The 20,107-nt window shown below is 47.8% G+C and overlaps 1 protein-coding gene across 1 annotated transcript; it reads right to left on the bottom strand.

Moving 5' to 3' along the window:
• Nucleotides 1–4,196: 4,196 nt before the first annotated feature.
• On the bottom strand, nucleotides 4,197–15,993 carry ZNF496 (zinc finger protein 496). The gene is made up of 4 exons (XM_079918876.1): nucleotides 15,847–15,993; nucleotides 15,197–15,304; nucleotides 13,978–14,091; nucleotides 4,197–7,608 (listed from the first exon to the last, which is right to left on the bottom strand). Exons 1-4 carry the CDS (start codon nucleotides 15,953–15,955, stop codon nucleotides 6,854–6,856), a joined length of 1,086 nt encoding a protein of 361 aa, XP_079775002.1. The 5' UTR covers nucleotides 15,956–15,993; the 3' UTR covers nucleotides 4,197–6,853.
• Between the last annotated feature and the right edge of the window lie 4,114 nt (nucleotides 15,994–20,107).

The following is a 20,107-nucleotide window of genomic DNA, read 5'->3' as shown; positions in this document are numbered from 1 at the left end:
CTGATTGGTTGGTGCTGAGGAAACTGGGCAGTATTCCAGGAATCTTGTGCTCAGCATGAACTTACCATCTTCCACCTGGGTTGGAGCCTTAGTTCCATCAGAAGAACTCAAAGATATTGTTATGTATATTCCTTGAGGAGGAACTGGGACCCTGCCCCAACATTGCACTATTGTTTATTGACAGCTCCTTCCTTGTTTCCTCATTCTTCTCCCTTCCCTTGATTAGCAACTGTTTGAATCTGCCCTTTTGACTCAGGGAAGGTCAAGGAGGCCGAATGAAGCCTATTTCCTACAAATAAGAAACGGGGGACACAGAAAGGCTTTTGTGCCCAGGAGGGCCCCACAGGGTCCTGCTCAGTTTCAACTTCACCTTTGCTATCCAGAGCCTGAAACTCAGCCTGGGTTGTGGTTCTGTCTTCTTCAGCCACATCTTGTGACCCAAACATGGGTGGGGGAGGGGGTGTGGAGCACATGGCCTAGAGCACTGATATCCCCTGGAGGGCCCCTTCTCAAGGCCGAGGAGATCAGCTCAGGTTTAGGGAGAAAGAGGCTGTCTGGCTTCAGACAATCTTCTGTCTCAGACTTCTCTGTCCCAAGTGACCATGAAAAGTTGCAAAAAAGGAATCTGCTTCCCTCTGCCACTTAAAACCCAGCTCAGAAAAATCTCACCTTCACCCAAAAGAGTAACAAAACCAAAAATCATGTGTTCCATATTCTCAGATTGTCCGTCCTAGTGGGAGAGTGACTGCATTTATTACTGCTAATCACAAAAGCAGACACCTCAAATTAATGATTTTAACACTTTTCTCTGTAAGGGAAGATGCAAGAATCTGGGCTCATTGAATTTATTCCTTAGATAAGCATCTTAACTCTATAGGGCCAGTATCCAAAGCACATCATGCTTCCTGTTTTTCTCTAACCTTGGCATGTGGGATTCTAGCTCCCCAACCAGGGATCGAACCCACACCCCCTGTGTTGGAAGTGCGGAGTCTTAACCACTGGACTGCCAGGGAAGTCCCTGTTTTTCTCTATCCTGTATTCCCCTCAGGGCGCACAAGTCGGGGAGGGAGGGGCAGGGCTGCCATGGCCGATGGCTTGATCCTTGTTTACTAGAATGGCAGGCAACACTCCCTGTCCACAGTGGACAACCAGTTGGTGTCAGAGAACTGGCGTTATGATAGCAGCAGGCTCTTCTCAGCACCTGGAAAAGCTGGTTTCCAAGCTCCTGCTCCAATAGGAGTCCAGTCTCTCTTGGGAGGGCAGAATTGACAAGGTGCACCTTATACCGCACGTTATCAATATCCCATTTTGATTCAGATACTGAGCTGGCAATGTAAACAGGTAAACACAATGAGGTCTCAGTTCTTGGTGGGTGATTAGCAGGGGAGAAAACATTGACAGAATATACCAGGTATCTGTCCACCCTCTCCTACCCAACTACAAGGTGGGTCTATGCCTACCCTCTCAGAACCCCAACACTGCCCACCTGCCTAGCACCTTCTCAAAGGACAGAGAGTGTGCCTGAGCCGAAGTTCTCTGCTGTCACCAAAGGCAGCTACGTGAAAATCTCCACAGGTACAGGAGACAGTCTTAAGGACGCTGAGGCCCCTGGATCGCTCATCTCAGTGGCCATCTTTGCCGGTGCACCTGGTTCTCCTTATATAAATTTGTCGAATGCACATCTGTTAGACTTTGGGCTTCTTGAGCAGATGGTTAAAGAAAGTTGCTAGTGGGCTTCCCTGGTGGCGCAGTGGTTGAGAGTCCGCCTGCCGATGCAGGGGACGTGGGTTCGTGCCCCAGTCTGGGAAGATCCCACATGCCGCGGAGCGGCTGGGCCCGTGAGCCATGGCCGCTGAGCCTGCGCGTCCGGAGCCTGTGCTCCGCAACGGGAGAGGCCACAACAGTGAGAGGCCCGTGTACCGCAAAAAAAATAAAAATAAAAAAGAAAGTTGCTAGTGAAATTTTTAGATCATGACCACAGAATATCATCTGGACGTCAGCCAAGCCATTTTAGAAAAATATGAGTTGTAAAAAAGGAGACCAAGATGAATTTGGTCCAGCCACTCTTAGCAAGCCCACCCCCTACCTGCAACTTGATGAGTCATTGTTTGCTGAAGATGCTGTGTTGATATGATTTCAATATGAGCTTATACTCTTTTCCACTTCAAATCTTCTTTTCCAAAATATTTACTCAGAGAAACACTTAAAAATATCTAGGACTTCCCTGGTGGCGCAGTGGTTAAGAATCTGCCTGTCAGTGCAGGGGACACGGGTTCGAGCCCTGGTCCGGGAAGATCCCACATGCCGCGGAGCAACTAAGCCCGTGCGCCACAACTACTGAGCCTGTGCTCTAGAGCCCGCGAGCCACAACTACTGAGGCCCGCGCACCTATAGCCCGTGCTCTGCAACAAGAGAAGCCACCACAATGAGAAGCCCGCGCACCGCAACAAAGAGTAGCCCCCACTCCCTGCAAGTAGAGAAAGCCTGTGTGGAGCAACGAAGGCCCAACACAGCCAAAAATAAATAAATAAAATAAATAAATTTATTATTATTTTTTTTTTGCGGTACGCGGGCCTCTCACTGTTGTGGCCTCTCCCGTTACGGAGCACAGGCTCCGGACGCGCAGGCTCAGCGGCCATGGCTCACGGGCCCAGCCGCTCCGTGGCATGTGGGATCTTCCCGGACCGGGGCACGAACCCGTGTCCCCTGCATCGGCAGGTGGACTCTCAACCACTGCGCCACCAGGGCAGCCCAATAAATTTATTTTTTTAAAAATCTAGAAATCACTCTGAATTTACCTTCAGTGGGTTGGAAGCAGGCCCCCATCTCAGAGCACACAGACACTTTCAAAGGTGATCCAGCTTGATTTGGGTGGGATTGATTTACCCCAACTATTAAGTCTGCACCTTTTCTGACCTGCAACGTTTTCAGGGCAGGTATCCTGGCCCCTTTACATTTTGACAAGATGTAGCAAGACCTGTACATAATAAGCTAGTACAGACATGACTTCTACCAAACCGTTTTTTAGCGGGTGATGGGAAAAGGGCAATCCCCTGCCATTTATTAGTGTGCTGAGGAGACAGCCCTTTGTCTTGAGGGGGTTACCAATCTGCTTGTGATCTCCTTAGCTATGGCCAAGATACGCGAGTGAAGACTGGCCCTTCTCATTAATGTGTGAATCTGCTTTTCCATTTCTTAAGAGAGTTCTGCATCTTATGGGGATTTCATAATACTGCAGCGTACTCTGGTGATTATACGCACATTAATCATGGTGCTCTCGTTGTTGGCTATGGTTCAGAGGGAGGATAAAATTCCTAATCTGTATGGGATGGTCAAAAGGTACGGATGGAACCCCAAGGCTTTGCCCTTGATGAACTTATGATCCCTAATAACCAGCCTGCAGATGCTGGGTGCCTTAGGTGTGGGGCAGGGCTGCAGGAGAGCCTGGTCATCCAGTCTTCCTCCCAATGCTCCTTTGCCGGCTAAGCTGCCTTCTTATGCATGTTACCTAATCTGTAGGCTTGTTTGCATTGGAGCACTTGTAGGCATTGACCATTCCTTATAAGACAAAACAGTATCAACTTTTGTTACTAATAGAAAATGCACCTGGGTTTATTTGACGGAACTGGGGAATTGACAGAAATGTCATCAAATTCCCTCCATTACGCTGCAAGCAGAAGTGTTTGTGCCTGATCAAAATTCTGCTTTTGGTAGAGTAGGGAAACTATCTCACAGGAGAAAAGCAACCAGGACCAATCTCCAAGTCCAAGGTAGGCACAGACTTGTGCCTTCTCTTCCACTTGTGCCATGATTTGACTTAAGAATAGCAAGGGACCTTCCCACCACTGGCTTTATCTTTGTTTTTCCCAGTGGCAAGAGGTCTGGAGACAGAGGCTATATGAAAATGGCAGAGATTGGGTGAAACAGCTATGGTGTTACCAGAAGTTCATCCCATCCCTGGTGTAAAGAAGCAGTTACTTCCTCTCTGCTCTAGAGAAGTCAGATCAGATGACCAGAACTATCTATCTGAGGCCCAGAAGTTTCACAAGGTGATGCCTGACATCCAGAGGGCCATTTTCAGCATCCTCCCACCTCAACTTCTCTTTGTCAGGCCAACGGACCATCTCTCTCAGCTGTGCTACTTGTTACTTTTTAAACTAAAATGAAAAGTCAAACGCAAATATGAATTCAGTGAGTCGAATTTTATTATGCACCTGTGGATTTATGGGAACAATGCCAAGGGATCAGATGAACAGGGAGGACAGATGTTCTTCAGATGTGGGGCCTCTGAACATCCACGGCAAGGTAGAAACATAGCTCCCCTGTCTGCCCAGCTACCCAGGGAGGGTGGGAAGGGAGTAAGTCAGTCAGTTCTCCTATCTTCCGGAGGAGCTTTCTCCAGAGCAGGTAACCGCACTGATTCTTCTGCATGGGAAGAACCTGGGATTTGAGTTGCATCACCCAGTAGGGTTTCCGAATCCAGGGGGAAGGTAACCTTCTGATTAGCTAAGTACCTTGGTCAGGTTTGCGTAAGTGAATGGCGGACTCCCTCACAATATTTGGTGGGTACTGAACGATGCACAGCGTCCCCCAAGGTTTCAATTCTGTCACATTCCCTTTCTTTCTTACTTAAGATTTTCAGATAAAATACACTAAGTAGAGTAGTGTTCCTCTTGGGATCATAACCTCCCCTCTTAATGGAATCCTTGGGCAAGAGTGCACAGGTGGGTGGGGTAAATGTACACAGAATCTGGGTTCTATTTGGAATTTTCCCCTCCCTTGGCCTTCAAGATTCATATTTTTCCCTTTTCCTGGCAGATCAATCCAAGAGGCAAACTATGTAGAAAACAAAGAGCCTCAATAGTTTATTTCTTGTTCAGGGTTATGACCAAATTATTTTATTGCATTTACTGTTCCTGGGTATGTAGATGAATCTACACACAGTAATCGTAACTATAAAACCGTGTAACTCTTTCACTGAGTTTGTGGCAGCAGTGTCTCTCAACGTGACAATGAAGTGGCTGACAAGGAACAAAGGGCCTTGCATTCATTTGCCCAGCCTTACTGCCTGCTAATGGGACCCGACATACAAATACGTAACGCATGCCTGGTGGCTGGCTTTCTGATTTAGTCACTGATACTCTCTAGCCTCTGTGCTTTCTCATCATTGAGCTGCGCCAACCTGGCCAGTCTGCCAGGAACAAGACCGTGGTTTTCATTGCTTGCGGTTTCACTACCAGTGGTCACTCCCAGCCCAGAACCCCACGCAATGAAATTTAAAGGCTATGTGCAGAGGACATCCACCCTGGGAGCAGAAGCTTGGATCTGAATCCTGCTTCCAATAGAACTGAGAGTAAGCTAACCCAAGTTTGTATTGACTCACCTGTGAATTGGCAATGACAGCAGAACCTCAGGATTATCTAGTTTTATGGGTTAAACTGTGTCTCCCCATCCCCCCCAAATTCATGTTGAAGTCCTAACCCCAGTACCTCAGAATGTGACCTTATTTGGAAATAGGGTCATTGCAGATACAATTAGTTAAGATGGGAACATACTGGAAACAGTAGGGTAGGCCCTAATCCAATATGACTAGTGTCTTTATAAAAAGGGAAAATTTGGAGACAGACACATACACAGGAGCACCATGTAAAGATGAAGGTAGAGATGGGGTAATGCTTCAACAAGACAAAGGATATCAACAATAGTCGGTAACCACTGAGGCTAAAGGAGAGGCATGGAGCCGATCCTTCCTTTACAAGAAACCAACCCTGCTGACACCCTGATCTTGGACTTCTGGCCTCCAGAACTGAGACGATGAATTTCTGTTGTTCTAAGCCATCCAGTTTTTGGTAGTTTGTTACAGCAGCCCTAAGGAACTAATACAACTGGCACACTAAGTTAATATATAATGTAGAGAATGACTTCACCAAAGGTTCTGTTGTTTCCCCTGCTCAGTTCACCCAGCCAAGGAACCTCTCATTCACTGGAGCTGAGCTCCCCTTTCCTAGACACGACCCAATGGGAAAGGAAACTTAAGTGCCTTTCAAACGACGATGACTTCACTTCTAACCCACAAGCATACACCAAGGACCTTCAGGGTACAAAGAAAGGACACTTTGGGGAGCGTGTGCCAACATACAGTTTAAAATGTGGGCTTTGCCTTCCATGAGCTCACAATCCCTAATAACCAGCCACCCTCACAAATAAAAGGTTTCCATTTGGCAAGAAGCTGTAAAGCCCCCCACCAAGGTTTCTGAGCCTGAAAGGGCCATCTCATAATTGTGAGGTGCTCTTGTGGACCAGATGGTGACCAGGACTCAGACTTCTGATGACATGACATGGTCTGGTGTGCTTGGCCCTACTGCCCTTGTGCCCACGGGTCCCACCCCGCCTTCCTGCCTTCCTCCTAACCCATCACCTCATCTGCAGCTTCTTGCTGTCAGGCAGAAAGTACAGTTACCTCCAGACCTCAGGGTGGGGTGGGAATTCAGACAGCACAGGATGGGAGTATACTGAAAGTTAGCTGGTAAGGGACAGACCGCCCCCGCCCCCCCCGACAAGGGGTCACTGCAGTAGGGGGCGCCCCGGTCCCTCCACCGCTTGGGAAGCACTGGACAGGGTTCTCCTAGACCCGATAACACTGGGCAAGTCAAAGCTGGTGGTGACACGCCCTCCCAGCTTCTGGCACAGCAGAGACAGAACGGATGCTCAACTGGCCACGATCTCATTTCTACCTGAGAGTAAAGGTCAGGAGGATGTGGTCTCCGTCCTGGGGAGGAGTCTGGAACCGAGCACGAGCAGGATGTGCTCTACCCAGGCTGGAGCTGCACCCAAAAACGTGTGCGCCCTTGACTCAGTAGGAGTTCAGCGCCTGCTTGGACCGGCGCTTCATGTGCAGGCGCTGGTGGCGGAGAAGGTCAGAGTTCTGGGAAAAGCTTTTGACGCAGTACCGGCACTGAAAGGGCCGGGACTTGTCCACATGAGTGCTACTGCGGTGCCGGGCCAGTTGGTCGGGACGCTGGAACACCTTCCCGCAGTCACAGCACTGGAAGCGCAGCTTGGCCTTGCCCTTTGCCAGTAGGGCGTCGGAATCCCCGCCCACGGTCCCCGATGCCTCCTGCTCTCTCTTCTTCAGTAGCTCGAGTCTGTCTGGCTGCAAGTGTATCCGCCTGTGGGAGAGCAGGTGGGAGTTGAGGCGGAAGCTCTTCCCACAGGCACCGCACCTAAAAGGTTTCTGGACCTCGTGGGTCTCCAGGTGCCCATCTAGGTCCTCGCTGTCACTGAACAGCTCCCCGCACACCGAGCACTCGTGTGGCTTCTGCTCCCTGCGACTCCGCAGGTGCCGGATGAAGTTGACCCTCCAGCGGAAGATTTTGCCACAGTTCGGGCACACATAGGACTTTTTGGAGGAGGTCTGCACCTCACCCCCTGACTCAGGGCCGCTCCGGTGGGAGGTAGGGAGGCTGTGCTGCTTCTCCGTGGGGCTCTGCAGCTCGTCTGTGCAGTAGGGGCCGAGCTGGGAGTCCTCGTCCCCAGAGCTGGAAAGAACAATCTCGATGGTCACCTCCTCATCCAGGCTGTTGTCGGGAAATGGTGCATCACCTCCGGCTACCAGAAAGCAACATGGAGGTCAGTGGTGCTGCCCAGGCCACACTCTAGCCCCTACGAACCCTACCCAGGAAGGTCCAGCGTGGGTCCAGGAACCCACATTTTTGCAAGGGATCTTCCGGTTGCAGATACCTCTGGTGTTATCTAGTGGCAAGGAAACCCTTAGCCACACTGTGCCAACATATCCTCGGTACCTCTTTCTCCTCTCTCCCTCTTCCCTACCTTTTTCTCCTAAGCCCCCAGACCCAATATATATATATATATTTTTCTAGCCACTGAGACCCCTCCAAGCTCTAAGAGTCTGCATGTAAGTCTTGAGCATTTACACATCACGTAACCTTGACTTCCTTAACCAGGCATGGGGAAAAATCTGTCAGGGTACATTAAAAGCCTTGAGAGAGAGGAAGACACTATATTCTATAAACAGACTGCCAGGAAGCTGCCAGCTACCATACTCTGAGCACTTAAATGCCCCAGGGATCGTGCAAGACTTCTGACGTGCCCAGTCCCATTTGCTCCTGGACACACCCAGTGATACCTTATTTGCCACATTATAAACTTAGGCAAACTCGGGTGATGTGCCCAAGGGCTCAGGGCTGAAGGGGAGTTGAGCCCTGCTGTGATGTCAGAGCTGTTCAACGGTCCCAGACTGCCCAGGATCATCTCTCCCTCTCAGTGTCGTATCAGAGGCCCACCGACAGCCACTAGTGGTGACGCGTAGAGATGTCCTGCACTTTATAAACTGACTAGAAGAAGCTCGTTCAATGGATCCCAAGCCCATGATGTTGGAAAGCTGTACCGTGGGGAGGAAGTGGGTGGGCACTGGGGAACCTGGTATGAAGTCCTGGCCTGCAGCCCAGAGCCCACTGCGTAGCTCTCCTCAGGACTGTTTCCTCACTTTTGTGAAATGTGGGGCTCAGGTCTAAAACAGGGGTGGGGGGGGCAGTGGTGCCAGGCCCTTCAAGATATTAGTAGGAATATGGTTATTCTGGACTTAATTGCTGGAGAGAGGAGAGTTCTGGCAGCTTAGGGAATGTGAGAGCAGGTGAAACCAGACAGAGCATAGCAGGAAGACCCAAAGCCACAGAGAGCAGGAGAGACAATGGGAGGGGCAGAGTCCATGGGGGTATCTGTCCATACATCACAAGACAAGTGTGAGGGGGACTGGGTAGAATGTGAGACTGGGGAGTGGGAAGGGAAGACTTGAAGATTTAGAAAATTTTCAGTCTACCTATACTGCAAAAAATGAGAAAGTATATTCTGGGAGAACACCAAGGGTGTGGCAGGACAACCTTGGATCCAGTCAACCTTCTCGGAAGCCAGGAATGGAGATGAGATAATCCAGGAATGGTCTGAGCTACTGTAAACTGCATGGGAGGCCTACAGTGTTTCTAAGAACATTATATGAGCCAAAACACTGCCATCTTGGAATAAAAAGGAAGGAGATAGGATGAACTGAAGCAAGGCTCTCAGACTTCCAGAACAAACTAATAGAGCTATCTGGCTGCAAACATGCATCAACCTTGAAGGAAAAGGAAGACCAGCCCCAAAGGCAGTTCAGAGGTTGACAGGACTGCCACTGCATCCACAGGCCCAGAGTGTGGACACAGCACTGAGCCAAAGATGAATCTCAAGCCCTAAAATCTAACGGAATTTGCCCTGCTAGGATTCAGGCTTGCTTGGGAGGCTTGCTTGGGAGCCATCAGCCTTTCTTCTTTTCAATCTTTCCCTTTTGGAATGAGAGTGTCTACTCTCTGCCTGTCTTACCATTGCATTTTGGAAGCACATAACTCGATGTCTGGATTCACAGGTTCACAGCTGGAAGTGAGTACACCTTGAATTTCACCCAAACCTGATTTAGATTAAATCTTGATGATGCTGGAATAGGTTAAGGAGTGTTGGGATAGGGTGAATGTAGTTTGCATATGAGAAGCATGAATCATGGGGGAACAGAGGGTGAAGTGTTATAGGCTGAACTGCATCCTCTTCCTCTTAAAAATACGTTATGTTGAAGTCTTAACCCCTAGCACCTCAGAATGTGACTATATTTGGAGATAAGGTCTTTCAAGAGGTAATTAAGTGGGGGCTTCCCTGGTGGCACAGTGGTTAAGAATCTGCCTGCCAATGTGGGGACACAGGATCTAGCCCTGGTCCGGGAAGATCCCACATGTCACGGAGCAACTAAGCCCGTGCGTCACAACTACCGAGCCTGCGCTCTAGATCCTGTGAGCCACAACTACTGGGCCCGCATGCTGCAACAAAGAGTAGCCCCCGCTCGCAGCAACTAGAGAAAACCCGCATGCAGCAGCGAAGACCCAATGCAGCCAAATATTAAATAAATGAATAAATAATTTTTTAAAAAAGAGGTAATTATGTTAAAATGAAGTCAACAGGGCAGGACCTAATCCAACAGGTATCCTTGTAAGAAGAGGAGGTTAGGACGCAGACATGCAGAGAGATGAGCATGTGAAAACACAGGGAGAAGACAGCTATCTACAAACCAAGAAGAGAGGCCTCAGGAGAAACCTACTCTACTGAAACCTTGATCTCAATCTTCTAAGCTGCCAGAATGTTGAGAAAATCAATTTCTGTTGTTCGAGCCTCCCAGTCTGTGGTACTTTATTACAGCTGTCCTAGGAGACTAATACAGTGCATATAGGATGACATCCCCTTAAATCAGATGAAGTGACCAAAAATAGATGCATAGTTTCTAAAAGGGGGGAAATAAATCAACAATAGTGCTGTGTGCCATTGACACAACAGTGTAAAGAATTCCTAGCAGATGAGATGAAACTCATAGATGTGTTGTCCAAAACACCACAGAGAAAGAGTAACACCAGGGCTGGCTCAGCTCAGCACTGATGAGTGCAAGGGGTGCGGCGGGTGGAGAGAAGGGCAGAGGGAGGCTGAATTGGCTGTGAGGATAATGGTAGAGAAAACAGGGAAGTTATTGGTGTAAGTGCTTTTACATGTATTAAATCATTTAATCCTCAACAATCATAATTCCACAAGGTAGCTATGACTATTATCTCTGTCTTACAGGAGAAAAATTTAAAACCGAGAGATAACGTAGATCAAGGTTCAGGGGAATTGAGCTCAACTTGGGGTGGGGGGGGTGGGTGCTGCATACCAAAGCCTCTGGCTGTGCTGTCCCATGGCCAGGGAACAACCAGGCTGCTGTGTGTTTTCAGGGGGAGAAAGCCCATGACCAGGTTGATGGCTAATTCCTCAAGAAGGGCAATCTGTGGCCTGGGAATGAATTATTCCCTGTCAGCTGGGGGTGCTAAGGAGAGAAGCAGGGAGGACAGGAAGCTAGATTTTAAAAAATAAAGAAATAAACGCATTATAACTAATATATTCTTATAATGTTAGGAGGGGGAGGCTTTCTTAAGCAAGACACAAAATCAAAAAAGAGATGAAGAACTGCATTTACACACTAAAAACGTTTTTAGAAAACCATTTATGTCCTAAAAGTCCTAAAAAGTCCTTATGTGGGTCCTAAAAACCCATAGAAACAAAGTTAAAAAACAGGAGGAATTATGTACAAATACTAAGAGGCAACAGATTGAGCCCCACAATTTTGAGTTTCTACTAAGTCTTAGAAAAGGCAAGCGAATGTGGAATTAAGAGCATGGGCCTGGAGCCCTATAACATGGGTTCAGATCCTCAGTCTGATACTCAGCCTGTGAGTGTCAGACACTACCTGGGCAAGAGACTTCAGCTTGGGGGTCCCAGCTGCAGAATGGAGACATCATAGTACCTGTTATGGGCCAAGAGTTTGTGTACCCCCCCAGAATCTGTATGTCGAAGCACTAACTCCCAATGTGATGGTATGGGAGGTGGGGCCTTTGGAAGGTAATTAGGTTTATATGAGGTCTTGAAGGTGGGAGCTTTGTGATGGGATTAGTACCTTTATAAGAAGAGGAAGAGACAAGGGCTCTGTCTCCATGAGAATGCACCGAGGAAAGGTCACACAAGCACACAGGGAGAAGGCAGTCAACTACAACCCAGGAAGAGAGCCCTCACCATACAATGAACCTGCTGTTGACTTGATCTCAGACTTCTCAATCTCCAGAACTGTGAGAAATAAATTTCTATTGTTTAACAGAAAATACCTCTATGGTATTTTGCTATAGTAGCCTGTGCTGGCTGAGACAGTATCTATCTCAGAAGGTGCGGTAAGGATATAATGCACAAATCATGTAAAGACCTTACACTGGTGCAGTGCTTTGGACATAAAGACGTAGAGCTTACCAAATGTGAAGGGGGAAGGGGCAAAAAAGAAAAAAAGGACTAAAGAGTATTAACTAGGCAATTCACAGAGAAAACACAATAAACAAGAAAAGATATTCTGGGCTTCCTGGTGGGGCAGTAGTTAAGAATCCACCTGCCAATGCAGGGGACATGGGTTCGAGCCCTGGTCCGGGAAGATCCCACATGCCACTGAGCAACTAAGCCCGTGTGCCACAACTACTGAGCCTGCGCTCTAGAGCCCACGAGCCACAACTACTGAGCCCGTGTGCCACAACTACTGAAGCCCGCGTGCCTAGAGCCCGTGCTCCGCAACAAGAGAAGCCGCTGCAGTGGGAAGCTCGCGCACCAAAATGAAGAGTAGCCCCCGCTCGCCTCACCTAGAGAAAGCCCGTGCGCAGCAACGAAGACCCAACGCAGTCCCCCCGCCCAGAAAAAAAAAATAAAAGAAATAAATTAAAAAAAAAGATATTCCATCGTGGTGGCAGCTTTATAATGTGCTGGCTGGACTGGCACGAATGGAACCAGTTGGGAGGGTCCCTCATGAGCATGGATGTGGGGATGTGGACCCTTCACCTGCTGTCAGAAGTGTGGGCAAGGCTACCAAAATAAAAATGGTGCCCATTCTTTGCAATCTATCATCTCTCACTGATCTCAGATAGCAACCCTCAGCTTCTTGCCATTTCAAAGTATATTCTGTGTCAGAGCCCAGCAGAGGGAGAGTGGAGCTAAAAAACTGGGGATTAATGACTGTCCACATTCTATAAGGATGCTGCCAGGGCTGAGACATGCTGTGGGCAGGAAGAGGCTGAAGAGGATTCTAAATGTATCTCGAGGGACTTCCCTGGCGGTCCGGTGGTTAAGACTTCACCTTCCAAGGCAGGGGGTGCAGGTTCACTCCCTGGTCGGGGAGCTAAGATCCCACATGCCTCGTGGCCACAAAAACAAAACATAAAACAAAATGTATCTCGAGAATCAAGCTTTCATCAGGCAGAACTGAGAATGGGCTACACATGAAAAATCAACCTCAGCAAGCTCCTTAGAAAACCAGGGGTGAGCATCAAAGCTTGTGGGGACGGAGTACTGCCCATGTAGATCGACTGTAGATTTACATCAGCATAAAATCCCTTTTGTCTACATAGGAGAGGGGGCAAACACAAATGGTCGTGAACCCTGCGGAAACACCAAAATATCATGCAAATCTTGCTTCCAGAAGGCATCACGGATTGTGCATGAGTCAGTCTGGATGGCTGCAAAAAGTCCTCCATGACACAGTGGGTTCAAGTAAGGACCGGAGACTTGGGTGTGATATTTGGAAGAATGGCTGAACACTGACGACATTAAACATGGCGGGATTTTAGTCTTCGCCTCTGGAGGTGGCAACTTTTACCAGCATTACTTGGAGTCTAAATGCTGCCGAGGGCAGTTGGAGCACATTCTCCAGAGGGCCCCTTTTCAGCATGCTGTAAACCTGTTCTCTAATTCCAACACTTTGTCCGGGGAGGCTGGTCTTCCTTGCTCAGGGAAGAAATACACAAACTAGGTGGCCAACAGCACTACATCAGCACCCTGACTCAACCCACAAGAGAAAGGAAAGGAGGGGAGGGTCTCAGATTGCGAGTGAGCTGGAAGAGAACCTAGCAAAACAAAACTAGGGCAGGCAGTTGGCAAGGAGCCGTCAGCAGGAACTTCAGAAAGTTCAATTCCTGAATCTACCACCAGCACAAATGTATACACACACCCAACACGCATGCACGCACACACACACCATGCACGCATACATTCACACACAGACATACACACATGCACGCACCACACACGCACCACGTACATAAACACCACACTCACACGTGTATGCCCACACACATGCAGACATGCTCACATGCATACCACACGATGCCACATACCATACACACCACACACGTACGCTCACACACGCAACACACCAGACACACTATACATACATCACACATGCCATCACCACAGGCCATATCACAGCCCCACGCTACATGCACACACAAGCTCGCATACACACCACACACACACATATGCACACTCAAGCCACACATCACACAGCCAGGGGCACACTCCCCCGCACCCTCTCAGGCGTTCCTTTACCTGGGCAGGTGCTTGGCGGGAGCACCGTCTGCTGGCAGATTTGGAACTCCGGCACCTGCGGCTCATCCCGTTTCCTTCTTTCTTCTGTCTGGAATGGCTGGAGACTTGGGAAGTCTTTCCAGAGAAGAAAATGAAAACATTGATTTTCCCTGCAGCTGCAGCACCACCTGGGGGTGGGGGGGTGCATCTTAACAGATGCCAGGCTGTGATCCAAGAGTAGGCCTAGGCTCCCTCTCAGGGCAGCCACTCAGTAAATGTCTGTTGAGCAAATGAATCTGCAGGCAAAATGGGCCAACACCACGAACGTGGGTTTTGAAGCTAGATAGGAGGAATGTGGATCCTGGTTCTGCCCCTTCCACTTGACTGTGGACAAGTAACTGCCATCCCTGCTGGCATTTCCATTTTCTGTGGTGGGATTTCCAGTACTCCACGCAGACGCTGCATAAACGCAGCCTGGACAGGGCCTGCTGGGGTAGAGACGGGATGGGAAGCTAGCCACACCAGAGGCCCTGGATGCTTGTTCCCGGTGGGGATAGTGAGTGAAATACGGACCTGCTCTGTGCCAGCTTTAGGTCCCAAAGGGGAAGGGGTCAAGGGTCTGCTGATGACACCGTACAGAACTCTTTCCCCCGAAGGAGCAGACATCTTGAGGCGTTACAGCACAGTGGTTACAGATACAAGCTCTGGTGACACGGAAAGCTGGGGGTGGGGAGGGGGCTGGGAAATGCTGCTGCTGAACTGTGTCATGTCAACCAAGCCCGAGCGCCACCCCCCTGCCTCACTTTCCTCACACTACCTGCAGTATGTGGCTGGATGGAGTAGACAGGTGAAGCGGCCAGAGGCACTGTGCCCAGTGCCCGGCCAAGAGGTGGCACACCCTCCTCCTCCCCTACCTGACCTCTGGAGAGCATGTGACCTCACTGGTAGAGGGGCCACTGGGTTGTCAGCACAAGCCAGGTGTCAGTTATAGCAGAGGAGAAAGATATTCCTATTACATCCTAGTTCCTGGCTGATGAAGTGCAATCCCCACACCTGGCAAAATTAAAATCCCCATATTCTTTCTGTAAGGAATGAGGGACGAGGCAAGACTTGTCCTACCAAGACATGGTCCAGTGGTGACAGAGGGCTGCAGAAAATTGGCAGAGGGAGCAGGTCTGCCTCTGGCTGGCAGCGGCCTTCCAACCCGCTCTGTTCACCAAGTTCTGGTATCAATACTCACCTGCGTAGGAGACCTGGGACACATCCTTCCCCTGGAGGTCCTGCAACTCTGGAACACGTGGCTCATTCTCCTCTCCTTGGGAGAGATCCAGCTGGGCAGCTGGGTCATCTATTCACAGAAAAGGGAAGGATACACATTCATCAGTGACCTGCTCCCACAGGAAACCAGGGTGGGAGGAGAGAGAAGTTGCCTGTCCCAGGCAACTCTGGGACAGGTAGAGAAGAGAGAAGTTAGAGGGACATGTGACAGGCCATGACACCAACAGGGGCCACACAGGGCCACAGAGAAGTGGAAAGACCAGAGCAAGCAGGGAGAGGGAGGGGGAGGGAAGACACTAAAGGGGAAGCTGTGGGCCTGGGGCAACTCTTTCAGGCCTGTCAGAAAAACAGCAATGAAGAAATCCGTAGGACAAGAATGACAGAAGAAAAGCAAATGCAAGGGATACAAGTTATATTTGGTTTTGTATGCAAAACAGGCAGCTAACAAGCCTAACTTACACGTCACAGCAGCAGGCAATGGTCAACCTGCAGAGTGGCCTTGAGGCCACTGTGTACAGGTGACCTCCCATCAGGGCTTGGGGGTGAACAGTGAGGTCAGACATGGGCCCCCTAGATCCCTGGTCTCAGGAGAGAAGGAGAGTTAAGTCTTACCTGGAGGCAGTGAGACGCCGCAGTCCTCCCCAATGATGAACTCTCCGTAGAAGCCAGTCTGGGCAGGGTCTAGAAGGGACCAGTCCTCTTCTGAGAAGCAGAAGATCATATCCTTGAAAGAAGAAACCCGGTTCTGAAACCACAGAACAGGTACACCTCAATCCAGGGACAAGCTAGGGGAGGGATGCTACAAACAAGTGGGAAGGAAGACGGGGTTGAGGCAGAGCCCCCAGCAACATGTGCAGATGGGAGGAAGAAAAAGCAGACAGGCTGCTCCAGAGCTCACACTGATTCCCTAGTTCTAGCCTGAGACCCACCTTGGATGCATCTGGTTTGGCAGAATCCGAACAGTGAATGCCTCACAGGGTGGCCAAGGATGTACAGAACAGGCCTTCCTACACAGTGCTGGGGAGGCTGCAACCCACAACTCCCAGGCAGGCAAATGTCCACCAGATTACCCACGTGTTCACCCTTTGATGCAGAGATTCCATTTCTACAGTTTATTTTCACATGTGCAGCATGAGGTCTGTATGAGCTCCTTCGCTGCAGCACTGATGATAAGAGATAATAGTTAAAGCTGAAAACAAGGTCTATGCTCATCAACAAAGAACTATTTAAGTAAGCTACAGGACATCCTACAAGGCCTGATCACACCCTCGTTAGAAAGAATAAGGGCTTCTCCGTACCGCGTAGGAAGCCCTCCAAGGTGTACTGTTACATGAAAAGCACCCGGCCAGAGGTTGTCTAGATTGTCCCTGTGTGCCCAGCACCTAAAAGTCTTGACCGCCGGTTGCTTCTGCAAAAGGTGCTAGGACCCCCGGGGTTATGTGCAGGAGGGAGACTTTTCTTACACTGTGTTATAAACCATGAGAATGTGTCAAAAATTAATTTTAATTTCTGAAATGATGGCATAGCCACATAATACCGGGAGTCCACAAAAATAAAGAAGTCATTTACAAAATGGAAATGTAATTCTTAGCCAGTTAGAGCATGAAGCTAGGTTCTCAAATTTCCTCTAAATACTAATATGACAATTGGTGGTATATGTAAATGTCATTGAAAAATTATTTGTTTTGTTCGTAATAATCTGGAAACTTGATCATCTGATAGAATATTTGGGAGAAGTAAAATGTGAAAAGATGGGGCTTCCCCAGTGGTGCAGTGGTTGAGAGTCCGCCTGCCGATGCAGGGGACACGGGTTTGTGCCCCGGTCCGGGAAGATCCCACATGCTGCGGAGCGGCTGGGCCCGTGAGCCATGGCCGCTGAGCCTGCGCATCTGGAGCCTGTGCTCTGCAATGGGAGAGGCCACAACAGTGAGAGGGCCGCGTACCGCAAAAAAAAAAAAAAGTGAAAAGATGAACAACTACTGGTCTAGTTGACATTTCTGTTTGTACCTTCTAATCCCAGAAGAACAGAAATACATACACGTATTATTTCTACTAAGCATGTCATTATATATTGGCTTAACAAGCACAGGTTTTCTGCAAAGTGTTTCAATCACAAAACATTTAAAATAAAATTCCATTTGGGTTTGTTTTTTGTCTTTTTAAAAAAAAGCCCTTTATACAGTTAATTGAAAAGGACTTCAAAATAAAATTTGGGGGTAAAAATGCAACCCACAGTACTTCTGTATAATATACTAACATCTGTTTTTCCTTTTTTTTTAAAAAAAAAGAGAAAGAATTCACAATATTTTAAACACATGTCCTTGCAGCTAAATCTCTGGAATATTACCAGTTACTGCCATACGGTTGCCCAGGGGCCAGGTGCCAGCTGTGGGGGTTGGTGGGTAGATGGGTGGGTGGGGACCTGGGTAAGGAGAATTTTCAATGCATCTCCTCTGGTACCTTTGGACCCTTCCTCCCCCACATACGTGCTTTTTAATTTTTTAAATTAAACCTAGAGAGTAATACAATGAACATGAAGGATACACCACTGTTCAACTAGAGTCAATAAATGAACATGTGGCCCTTTTGTCACATTTCCCCCTCTCACATATATGGTGATTGGGTATGTTCACTCGTTCTCCTGGATATCTGGGGAGTTGCAGGTATCACAGGTCGTTACCCCAACATGTGACAGAGTGTATCTCCTAAGAAAGATGTTACTCTCCTACATCAGCACAATTCTTTTAGCACAGTGGCTCTCAACCAAGTGGACTGATTCTGCACCCAGAGGATATCGGGCAATGTCTGGAGACATTTTTGTCACCACTGAGGGGTGGGCACTACTGGCATCGAGCGGGTGGAGGCCAAGGGTGCTGCTCAACACACCCCTACGGCCCAACTCGACAAAGAACCACCCAGCCAAAATGTCAACAGAGCCATGGTCAAGAGACTGCTCTACAAGGCAAAAAATACACAAATCAATTTTCACTGCAAAGCAAAGGGGCTGTTACAGCGGAGGATTCCTGGACTGAATGTCAATATCATGACATAGTATGAGTGTGTTTTGTGTTTGGTAATTGCAATCATTGTTGCTTTTGCTGTGGTCATCCATTTACAATGCTTGGTGTCAGTTTATTTATCTCTTGTAAAAATAAAATACAGTGTGTGAGTGTGAAAAAAAATAATAGTACTGCTAACTGATAATAACAGTACTGCTAAAAATAGATAGATAGATGGTATTATTGTGAGGGCTAAGAGATAATGTACGTTGAATGCCCAACACAATACCTGGCACAGAACAGATTTCAATAAATGTTTCTTAAATGAATAAATAAATGAATATATTAAAAAAGAAAAAAAAAACTGCTCTACAACCGAGAAATTTAATATTGGTTCAGTAATATCACCTAGTGTCTTCTGAATTATGAAATAGCATTACCCTTTCAAGGAAAAATATTTTGAAGAGTTTCACGGGTGACTGTGACAAGAGGTCAAGATTGGGAATTGCTGGGTTAAAAGCTTTCTAATGGGCCCCTAGAAATCTTGCTAAACATACATTGTCTTAAAATGTCAGTCATCTGGGATATAAATAAAATTCAACAGTCGTATGTTTATGTTACCACAGGCATATGTTTACAATTACTTATTTATACTTTTTTTTGCCCCAGTCCATTCGATCAGAAAAGATTAAAAGTGTGATACTCCCCTGGGTACTTAGGGATGTAGGAAAACAGGCCTTTATACACGGTTGGAAATAACTGCACATTTCTGAACAATATTTGGGAGAATGTAGCAGAAGCATACACTGTGATCCAGTAATTCTATTTCTAGGAAATGTTTCTAAGGAAATCATTAGAGATGTATGCAAACATGTGTGTAAAGAGCATAGAACACAATGTTTTGCAGAATCATATGTGAGGCTTCTTTTCTTCTTTATGCTTTTCTCTAGCGTCTGAAGACCTACCTAAGCACGTATCATTTATATTTTAATAGTATTAAAAACTGGGGAATTCCCTGGCGGTCCAGTGATTAGGACCTCAGCGCTTTCACTGCGGTGGCCCAGATTCAATCCCTGGTAGGGGAACTAAGATCCTGCAAGCTGAGTGGTACGGCCAAAAAAACAACCAAAAACACCTGAAATAAAATACCCATGTACCCGCTAGTAAGATGTATGAACTATTAATAGGTAACAGTCTTTGCTTCAGGTTTTCCTTGAAAGGGTGTGGTAGGATTATGGTCTCCTCTGAGCTTCTCCCGACCCCAGTCCCACTCCCAGACCTTCCTAGAGGGAAGCTGCACTCTGGATTTGGTGTTTAATATTCTATGCATGGCTTTTAAACTCCCACTACATCCAAATATAGCCTGAAATGACAGCACTGTTTTGTAAGTATTTAAATGTTAAACTTGCCTTATATGCACCATTCTAGTTAAGATTTATTCACGTTGATATACGTACGTCTAGTTCATTGACTTTAATGTATACAATTTCATAGAATTATTTCTTCTGTCATAATGTTTAGGTCTTTCCCAGCTCAGTGAACTCTCTCTTCTGTCACCCCATCCATGTGTAACAGTGCCTCCAGAGTAGATGTGCAGAGGGAACATTGGGAACATACATCTTGACCGACATTAAGTATTTCCACATCTTTCTTCAAGTGGAGTACCTAAAGTATGCTCCCACTGGCAATACGTTGGCACGCCTATTTCCATACACCTTTGCCAACAACACTGGGCACTGTCAAATATTTAAGGTTCTAGCAGCACTGTGGGTATGAAGCAATCACAGGAGCGTAACTCCCTTTACCTCGATGAACATCTCTTCATGAATTTATTGGCCAGTTGGGTTTTGTCTTAAGATGCTCGCTTATTTTCT

This window comes from Stenella coeruleoalba (genome assembly GCF_951394435.1).
Source record: "Stenella coeruleoalba genome assembly, chromosome: 3".
Classification (NCBI taxonomy): Eukaryota; Metazoa; Chordata; class Mammalia; order Artiodactyla; family Delphinidae; genus Stenella; species Stenella coeruleoalba.
The sequence above is the reverse complement of the archived record's forward strand: the minus strand, read 5'-3'. Positions and strand labels throughout refer to the sequence as shown.

Excerpts from the sequence above, each read along its gene's own strand:
- ZNF496 (XM_079918876.1), bottom strand. The coding sequence starts at position 15,955 with ATGATCTTCTGCTTCTCAGAAGAGGACTGGTCCCTTCTAGACCCTGCC. Across the intron at positions 15,305-15,846 it reads CGGCGTCTCACTGCCTCCAG|ATGACCCAGCTGCCCAGCTG; the intron begins GTAAGACTTAAC and ends TTCTGTGAATAG. Across the intron at positions 7,609-13,977 it reads CCCGCCAAGCACCTGCCCAG|CCGGAGGTGATGCACCATTT; the intron begins GTAAAGGAACGC and ends GCTTTCTGGTAG.